The following is a 10,000-nucleotide window of genomic DNA, read 5'->3' on the forward strand; positions in this document are numbered from 1 at the left end:
GAAATCCTCTCTTTTCCTTTTTTCCCGAAGGCGAACGCATGTTCAACATCGACAGCGGCCGTAACGCCCCCCTCCACTCCCCGCCGTCCGAGCACTACACCATCATCTTCAACACCTTCGTCCTCATGCAGCTGTTCAACGAGATCAACGCCCGCAAGATCCACGGCGAGAGGAACGTGTTCGACGGCATCTTCGCCAACCCCATCTTCTGCTCCATCGTCCTGGGAACCTTCGCCGTGCAGGTCAGGACGACTCTCCACCGAGCGCTTGATGCAAATTCACATTTCACCAGTCGCAGACCGGAAACCGAAGGAGAGAGAGTCAGAAGATTGTGATGAGATTTCCTTTAACTACACGTCCTCTCATCAGGGCAGAGATCTGCTCATTTGCACCAGTTAGAATCCAGTGACATACGTGCAAATGAGCCGAGGTCTGACGCATCGTGAAACTTTCATAAAACATCTAAACTAAGCAGGAGTGGAACCAGAATGAGGACAGATTCAGCCGCTGCACCGCTGATTCCTCACCTCAAATGTTTTCAGAAATAGTTAAATAGTTTTCACTGAACTGTTTTAGTAATAAAAGAGAGTTAAGGGCTAGATAAGTTAAGTTTAACATGAAGTAAAGTTTAACATGTCTGATAAACATGTATATATATATATATATATATATTTATATATGGAATCCCTTCAGTGGCTTGCAGTCATTCGAGGCAGGGGAGGCAGAGCCTCACCTGTCATCATCTAAAGAATGAAATATAGAATAAACAAATAAATTACATAAATGTGCCCAGTGGTGCGGCATGCCCTGACTCTGTCCAATCCTTCACAACCCTGCCCGTATGCAGTGCACCCGATGAGCGTGAGCTGCTTATCAAATGTATAATCAATGTTTAAAGAAATAAAGTCAATATCTGCCTCCTGACTTTCTAGAGCTCATGAGAGATATGAACTATAACCCCTTAACTGCTGCCGATCAAACGGTGGACAATCTCCTCTGCTGGAGGCAGACATTTGTAAATGTGATTCTGATGGACTCACTGCCCAGTGCCTCACCAGGTAGAAATAAAAAACAATTAATACAGATCAAAAACAGATGCTATTTAGAAAATAATGGACCGCAACGATGTGATTAATCTGATTAGTCGTTTTGGGTAAATGTCTTCATGTGTGACTGAACTTCTTTGTTTAGTTTTTACAGCCAGCGGAATATATACACTAAAGACTGTATTTGTATGAAAATATGATCAAACCGGAGGAATGCAGCTGAGTTTAAAGCTGCTGTGTGTGCACTTTCGTGTGTGTATGTGTGTGTGTGTGTAATCCTGTCCTTGCTGTGCTTGTGCTGCAGATCGTCATCGTGCAGTGGGGAGGGAAGCCCTTCAGCTGCGCCCCTCTCAACATGGAGCAGTGGCTCTGGTGTCTGTTTGTGGGGGTTGGAGAGCTGCTCTGGGGGCAGGTAAGCAGCTCTTCAGCCTGCTGAGTCAAACCACACTGAGCAAGTGTAGGCTGGCAGGCCTCGTGTCCCCTGAGGTGAGGCCAAGGAAACATTTTCACATCGGCTTAGATAAGACTTCTGATGCGTTCTGTTCTGAAACTGACAGGGGAAACAATCCGGGCTTATCACAGTCAAAATATGAGAACAGTGGTACAGGAAAAGCTGCCAGCCGATCAGTTTACCCTCCAATTAGCACAACAGTGGTTAAAAAAAAAAAAGTTTGTCTGATTTTAATATGCAGTATGCAGTGGCTTGCAAAAGTATTGATACCGCTTGAACTTTTTCACGCAACAGACACAAATCTAAATGTGTTTTTGGGGGTTTTTGTGATATAATAATACAACATGGACTTGGCAGTAAAATGATTCATGTATTCATATTCATATATATAGATAGATAGATAGATAGATAGATAGATAGATAGATAGATAGATAGATAGATAGATAAATAGATAGATAGATAGATAGATAGATAGATTGATAGATAGATAGATAGATAGATAGATAGATAGATAGATAGATATAGATATAGATCCACACACACACACACGCACACACACGTTAGGTTTACGTTCAGTTTTTCTCTCCTCTGACCACAGAACCTTCCTCCACATGTTCCTTTCCGTTTTTTATTTGTAAAAAAAAAGAAAAGAAAAGTGAAATTATTTTCCTTCAACTTCGAATTGTGTTGGTCTATCACATAAAATCCCAATGAAATACATTTACATTTATGTGGAAAAGTGTAATCCACTGAATTTATCTTCATTCACGTAATAAACTCAAAAGATGTGCACTTTGTACAGAAAGCGAATGGCTGCTACTCCGATTGAACTTCAGGTGTTTTAGTTACAGGTAGTAACCCCAGACCACCACCAGGTGCAGTACGAGTTTATATTATTCCACTTATTCAAATACAGCAGGACAATGAGCAATATTACTTCAAACCGTAACAATCCATCAAAATGTTCCCGATCTTACAGTTAAAATCAGTCACAGTTTCTCTTTATGCACCAAGATGTACAAGTATATATACAGACAAATACTAAGAAGTCTGATTATACAGCTATACTCTCAAATTCACTGTCTTGAACTATATTACAGTATTTAAACAATAGAAATATGAAATTTATCAAGTTTTTTTTTTTATCAAGTGACCAGATATAGTTTATATAGTAGCTAATAAGCACATTGTATCCTAAATCTTCTGCTTAGATCTGATATGGAAAGTGAGATCAGTGACCGTCTTGGACTTATTCCCTTATCCAGCATCTCTCAATGCAATCCTAACGATTTAGACTGCAGCATTCAATGGCTGACGTTCCAAATACCTTATTCAAATACGTTATTTCAGCTCTCTCCAGCTGTCCACTTTCAGCAACTCTTCCTCCATCAGCTCTCAATGGCGAGCCTCGCTCGATGGAATCTGACCTTCAGGCCTCGTTCTCACTGTATATGAGACCTGCTCCATGTCTTCCACGTGCTGCGTCACCGTCACACCAACAGATTGACGTAATCCCAGCTCTCACTTCAAACTACCCTTCAATCGGTAGATCCTCACATTCAGCCACCGATGGCCTCGTGCCATCATTTCAGACTTCAGTGCTCATATTCAGTCTACCACAGTCTCTTATATTGGCCTCCAATGCTCTTAAAAAAAAAACTCCCCCGGCTCTTCGTTAACCACTTTAAGAAGCTCAGCTACTCTGGGTTCTAAATGTACCGTTTTATTCCACTGCCACCAGACACTTGAATAATCGCTTTGATTATGGTGACGTGTGGCATCTATTAGAGTTAGATGTAGATCCAGATAGATAGATGGATGGATGGATGGATGGATGGATGGATAGATAGATGGATAGATAGATACATACATACTGTAGATAGATAGATAGATAGATAGATAGATAGATAGATAGATAGATACATAGATAGATAGATACATAGATAGATAGATAGATAGATGGATAGTGAAAGGTGTGATCTTTGTTTTTTCCCAGGTGATCGCCACAGTGCCGACGGAGAGGCTGCCATGTCTGAAGGAGGCGGGGCTTGGCCTGGAGCCCGGGGAGGACGAAGGGGAGGAGATGGCGGAGGACGAGGAGGAGATCGACTGTGCTGAGAGAGAACTGCGTCGGGGGCAGATCCTCTGGTTCAGAGGCCTCAACCGTATTCAAACCCAGGTACTGTTGGGTACCCGGAGCGCCGTAACCACAACGTCTCCCGCAGGAACAAACACAAACACCTCGGGCCGAAGCTTCAGCAGGCCATGACACCAGAGCAGTTTGTTGGAGGTGAACTCCCGAGCGTTTCTAAAACACACGGTCCGTCCGTTTGCACTGGTTGGTGCTGAGATTCAGAGGAAGCTCGTCAGCGCTGCCTGAATAAACTGCCCTCATCATGGCCTCTCCAAACTAACTGAAGACACTTTCAGAAAGAAAGAACTCCTCTTAAGGAACATTGGGTAGAACTTCAGGCATCTCTCAGCAGAAATGTAGTATTCTCTTTGTTCCCCCTGAGCAGGTCCTTCATGTTTCCATGAGTCCTCCTCCATTAAACGTTCTGCTGCTGCAGTTTCTATGGTGGCTTCCAATGAACTCACTGAATGTTCTCTTTCTGTGAGTTTCACCATAGGTTCTCTTACTCTTTTGAAATTGACAAAAAGCAAAAGCTTTTTCCCAAACTTTCAATGTGTAGCCACACATTTAGATTGCACTGAAGTCCACCCAGGGCTCCTCTAAGAGGCCGTCTATAAACCATCCACTCATCTGTAGAGGAGTTTCAACATTCTGTCTGGACGGTTCTCGCATAGTTTTTTAATCCTGTCTGTGCTGTTTTTCTCTCTCAACTGTGCCAAACGTGATGATTCAAGCTTTCTTCTCTCCCCCTTTCCATCACAGCTCGGATCTACTCAAACCCTCAGAAAACCGCTCTTTTCAAAGTGGTATTTTAGAAACTGCTGAGGTTCAAGAGAGACGATAAATAGTGGTGTGTGTGTGTGTGTGTGTGTGTGTGTGTGTGTGTGTGTGTGTGTGTGTGTGTGTGTGTGTGTGTGTGTGTGTGTGTGTGTGTGTGTGTGTGTGTGTGTCACAGATCAACAGCGTGTCTTTGCTTCCTCCTGACATAAAAAATGAAGCCAAAATATTCTGTAAATCAGCTTTTTTTTCTTCTCACAAGGAAAGTGACAAAGTGATGGAATCAGTTGTACAAAGTAAAACGCAGAAATGACTGCAATTCCGCAACCCCCCCTCATACTGGAGGTACAGAGACTCGGCATGAGAGTCAACAGGAGATAAAATGAAGATCTAAACATACATATACATACATATATATAGATATACATACATATCTAAACACTTCAGATTCACTGAAATCAAATCTGACTTTGTGACGGCAGAATGAAAGTGTGAAGCCGTCGGCATTAGGCTGATCAGTGACCGTCCGTCGCTGCTGCAGCTGTCATGCAAACGTTAAACTAATCATGTATACCACCATTAGTGATACTGTGTGTTATTGGTGGACTTTCTTTATCAGAAGTATTTCAGAAGTACACCCTACTAAACTGAAAGATTTGTACTACTTTTACAAGTCTTTTACTAAGTCATGCTCAACACAAGTCGATGCCCCTCAGTAACACTGTCTGGTGGATCTGGTGTGTTGCTGCTGTAGTTTGCGGTAATGCTGAATCCAGATGGTTCTCATATTGACCCACGTTCACACTTATACAGGCTCTGACATCAGTGTGTGAGCAGTTTGAAAGGAGGGATATTCTCCTGATTGTTACACCTACAGGAAGTGTTGAAGTGAGATATAACCAAGTGTTTAAAGCCTCCTTCCATTACTGGGGAAAAAAAGCACCAATGAAAGATATGATTGTGAAAAAGAAGTTTAACATGTTGCAGTAATTGTTCTAAAACTAAGTTCAATATCCTGTGATTATAAAAGTAAACTCTTATTAAAGGGAGGTAAATTTATTCCTCACTGATGCACAAAAGCAGATGCATGCACTTCATGTAATCTTCCCTTTACACTTCTGCACGTCCATCGTGTTGGAAGTAGCATTTTGCATAAAGTCCACCAGAGGGCGTCGTTTTACATACCAAGAAGAAGAGTGGAGTTATTATTTTAAAACAATGAAGGAACTCACGTGAAAACGACGGGTTGCATTAGTGTTTTATTGTAAAAGAGGAGCAAGGTGAGGTCTGTGAGGACGTTAAACACCTTAAGGTGTCCCACAGACGCTCTCCAGACACTTCCACCATCTCTTATTCAGATTGTTATTCAGACGAACTAAATCTACTCCCGAGTACAGACAGTGCCTTCAGTTGTAATGACATCCAGCCACCAGGGGGCGCCACAGGTATTTTGCCTTCATTTTCAGGAGCTGGCCAGTTGGTATGTTCTCCAGTCTGGTGCGATGTTATCAGGATCAGAGTGCTTCTGAGGAGACGGCCTGTTGGAATGAAGCACAGCGACTGGTGTTCAGGTGTTGTTTTGTGCGGAAACAGACAATCGGGTCCAAACAGCAGCAGGCGCCAGGCTGCACTCTGCTCAAGTGCCTGTCTTTGAATTAAGTGGAGTGGTTTGGTCTGAGTGTGTACACTACACTACACACACACAAACCATCTCAAAGAGAGCAGCTGGGAAAATGGGCTTGAAAACATCCACGTACACACACACACACACACACACACACACACACTCAGACTCCTGCCCTCACTGAGTGCTGCTGTTTTGTCTCTGTCCTGCAGATGGAGGTAGTGAGCACGTTCAAGCGAAGCGGTTCGTTTCAGGGAGCGGTCAGACGGCGCTCCTCCGTGCTCAGTCAGCTCCACGACGTAAACACTCTCTCTACCCCCTCTCACGTAGCTCTCTCCACCGCAACAGCCAATACCAGCCCAGCCCCCGGGAGTGAGTCCGCCGAACGCATGTACACACACACACAGCCACCGAGATACACACACACACACACACATGTACACTTACACACACACTGCTGCACGGCACGTGGACTGCAGTATTTTTGACTCTCTATGGTTGTGTCCCCCTCCGGCTCGCTCGCTGCTCGTGTGTGTGGCAATGTGTCCTCTTCTTCTGTTGTTTTGGGGTTTTTGTTTTCTCTCACTCTCCCCCTTTTCAAACAGCATCCAGTCCTGACCGGCCGTGTCCTCCTGGTCTGACCCGGTCGGGTTCAGAAATGAGCTGACCTGACCCGGTTCCAGGCCAGACCCTTTCTTGTCACTGTTGTTGAGTGTCGTCAGTTGCAGGAGGCAGCTCGCTGCTCTCTCTCGGGCCGAGGTGACCCCTGACCCTCCGGGTCCCGCTTAAAGATGGGGAGGAGACAGGGAGACGCTTTTGTCCTGCTATTGGAAGAGGCGAGGGTCCGGCCGGGAAGTCGGAGAGCGAACGGCGGCTCCTCCTGCACCATGTTGTTACTACCTGTGTGTGAACGAGGTCAAGCGTGGTTACTGTGGTCGAACCCCTCTAACGGAGGCGCTCAGCGTAGAACTGTTCTAACACTAATGTGACTCCTAATATACTGTAGAAACGTGCTGCAGTTATATTCCACTGCCACCACAATTCATTCTCATCACATGGCTTCTTCAAAACGTAAACCTTCGAGTATAAAAGCCCGGCAACACACTGCTGCTTCCATGGCGACCGGTCAAACAAGGTGCTCTCTCTTCCTCTTATCGCTCCTGCTTCCCTTCTTCTGCTCCTTTCTCTCGCTTTTGTTCGGTGCCACAATTGTTGTCAACTTTGGTTATTTCTGTGACAGTATTTCCAGCTCCGACGTCCCAAGTCTGACGCCCAATGATGTTCCAAAAACAGTTTGGATTTCTCTCTGTCCGCTCTCCTTTTTCTCTCTGTCAGAGTTCTCTCTTTCCTCCTCCTCCTCCTCTTCTTCCTCTGTATTTACGAGATATTACAGGTTCCCTGTTTGCAGAGACTCTCTGTGAAATGTCTTCTGATTGTTCTTCATAAGTAGAGTTGTTCTTTTGTAGAGGTATTTAGATTGTATCAGATCTAAATACAGGCTCTTATGTAGCAAACTGATAAGATTTCTTTGGTAGGTTTTTCTTCCATCGTTTTCTCTGATTTGGACCTTACCTTATCCTTTACCTCATCCCTTTTTCTCATCCTCCCATCTCCTCACGAGAGTAGAGACCATCCCCCATGTTTTCTCTTGATTTCTTTGTGTGTCAGTTCTGCACGCCTGAGTTTGGGAGTACGTGTGCGCGTGCATTTGAGTCGTTGTAAAAGTGTGCGTGCGTGTGTGTGTGTGCGTGTGTGTGTGTGTGTGCTGTCTCTTCATTTGATCGTCCTCATCTGTCTTCTCAGTTGCTTCTCCCGAACCTTTCTTGCTCCGTTTTATCCACCCCCTCCCCTCCTCCCTCCCTCCATTCCACGCCGCCCCCTCCGTCACCTGTACACGTAGACCCCAGACCCCGGGGGCGCTCGAGTCCCCATCATCCTGCGCAGACCTTTACCTGCGCTTAGGTTTTTTTGGGGGGGGGTTTCTTTTAGTACTTTGGAAACACATCCTTGCACGACACTAACTTCCTGTGGGAGGAGAAGAGAGGATGTGTGGTCCAAGTATGGCGCAAGGATTCAGGTCCCACCGCTGCCCGTCATCGCTTGCTTTTCACTTCTTTTACCTGAGGCTGGAGAGCTTGTTGTGTCCAAACAGTTGGAGGCGGGCTGCTGCCGCCGTTCAGTCTCTTGAGAGAACGTGAAGGAGCAAGCAGTACCTCGGGGTTTGGCCTGACCCACACTTGCTTTTCTCAGTCAGTTCATGTAGAATGAAAGGGTTTTACTCTCGCTCGCTTTGACTTGCAGAGACTGGTAGAAAAGATGGACGTCTGTCTGTGTTAGAAAAAAAGACCAGAGGCAGCGAGAGTGTTCTTGCTCTCCTTTACTACACTTCATCACTACGGTATATGGAAACTAAACTGAGCAGGCAACATCCATGGACACCTAAAGCAGGAGTGTCAAACATATATGAAAAGAGGCCCGCCAGAGAGTCCAATCTGCTCTTTAAAAGAAAATACAGAATGTAATTTCTTAATAAATGGTGCCAACTGACCTTTGGCTAAGCCCCACTACTGTTGCTAACTCGGAGAAGCCGTTGCAGCTGACTGTGCGTCTCCATGGCAGCTGTCAGTGTAAAAACCACGACGCAAAAGGCGCGAGACAGCTTAGCGCTGAGCCACCTAGCTTACTGTGTTAGCTAGTGACGCTGATCTCAGCAGCTACCGTCAGAGTTCATCAGGCTAGCTGTGCGGCTCGCTAAAGTTAGCTCATCGGTGCTAGCGTCATTGATTGATATTATATGACTGCTAAGATTATACAAGACAATGCCTGAATTTGGAACAAATGTAGACACCCTTGTTCAGTTGTGGCGTTGAGTTAAGGTCTGCCACTCAGCTTCATCCATAGCAGACATTTGTCCATGTTTTGTTTGAGTTTTGGAAATGGGATGAAGTAAAGCCCCTTGTCTTTCCCTTCAGGATACCCCGTATCACTGCTGTATATGCAGACACATCGTTTGAGGGTCTAAAACGACTTAAATAGCCCACAAAACAACTTTTCACCAGCTTTAATGCTGCAAAGGTTGGTTGTCCCAGTCCAGGCAGTTAGTAGTCGAATGCTATTGGTTCGTTTGTGTTTGGGGGGCGGGGCTGAGCAAAAAGTCGTTTCCTGTAGTTTTAATTTTGGTGTTTTATTGAGATTAGTTTCATATAACACACAATAATTATGAATGGTTCAGCAGTGAAAGATAACCACCTGTTTACTTGTGAATATGTAAAGAAAGAAAAAAAAACAATGGTTGCAAGATGTCATCATTTTTAAATTCTGTAACGTTAATATATTTTGTAAAGAAATCACTGTAAGCTTTTTTTAAATATACTTCTACTGTAGCATAAATTCATTTTTAATAGATGATTTGTTGTCACATTACTATTCCAGCCTCCTCAACATAAAATGGGGTAATTAGTGGCTCCTGGACTGCGTTATGTTTGACACCCCTGATCTATAATGAGATGATATGAGTTTACATAATCTCCATGTTCATCGACTATTGGAGTCACTTGGTAAAGAACCAATAACACAGACAATAATCTGCATGTCACTTTAAATTATTTTGAAAATAGGCGCCCACTCATGCTATCAATGTTTATTTGGAGAATCAGCTAAAAAATGTCCTTCATGAGAAGAGATTTTCTCACAGACGACCGCAGATCAAATTAAATTGAGAAATTATATCATTCTGGGATTTCACTTGGATTTCGTTTACTGTTAGATTGGGGATTACAGTAACTGGGACATAAGTTTGATGACAGAGCAGCCGAGTGCTTCAGAACAAAGTGAATGAACCCTGAAATCCTCTGAGCTCAGATACTCTGACCCGATGGTGGCGGCAGACGGACACACACCTCTGTCATGGGAGTTTTTCTCCCCACTGTGGGACGAGACCTGTTGAATGTCTGTCTCTGTCTGTCTT

General features: G+C 44.4%; 1 protein-coding gene across 2 annotated transcripts in view; it reads left to right on the forward strand.

Moving 5' to 3' along the window:
• atp2b3b (ATPase plasma membrane Ca2+ transporting 3b) overlaps positions 1 to 10,000 on the forward strand; it is a gene marked incomplete at both ends in the record, with an annotated part of 57,846 nt that overhangs the window by 40,808 nt on the left and 7,038 nt on the right. For both annotated transcript variants that reach the window (XM_080496596.1, XM_080496597.1), the window contains 3 exons: positions 31 to 242; positions 1,351 to 1,458; positions 3,495 to 3,677. In XM_080496596.1, coding sequence (XP_080352722.1) covers positions 31 to 242; positions 1,351 to 1,458; positions 3,495 to 3,677 — 503 coding nt within the window. The remainder of the gene's footprint in view (positions 1 to 30; positions 243 to 1,350; positions 1,459 to 3,494; positions 3,678 to 10,000) is intronic.

Source organism: Blennius ocellaris (assembly GCF_963422515.1).
Source record: "Blennius ocellaris genome assembly, chromosome: 5".
NCBI classification, from domain to species: Eukaryota; Metazoa; Chordata; class Actinopteri; order Blenniiformes; family Blenniidae; genus Blennius; species Blennius ocellaris.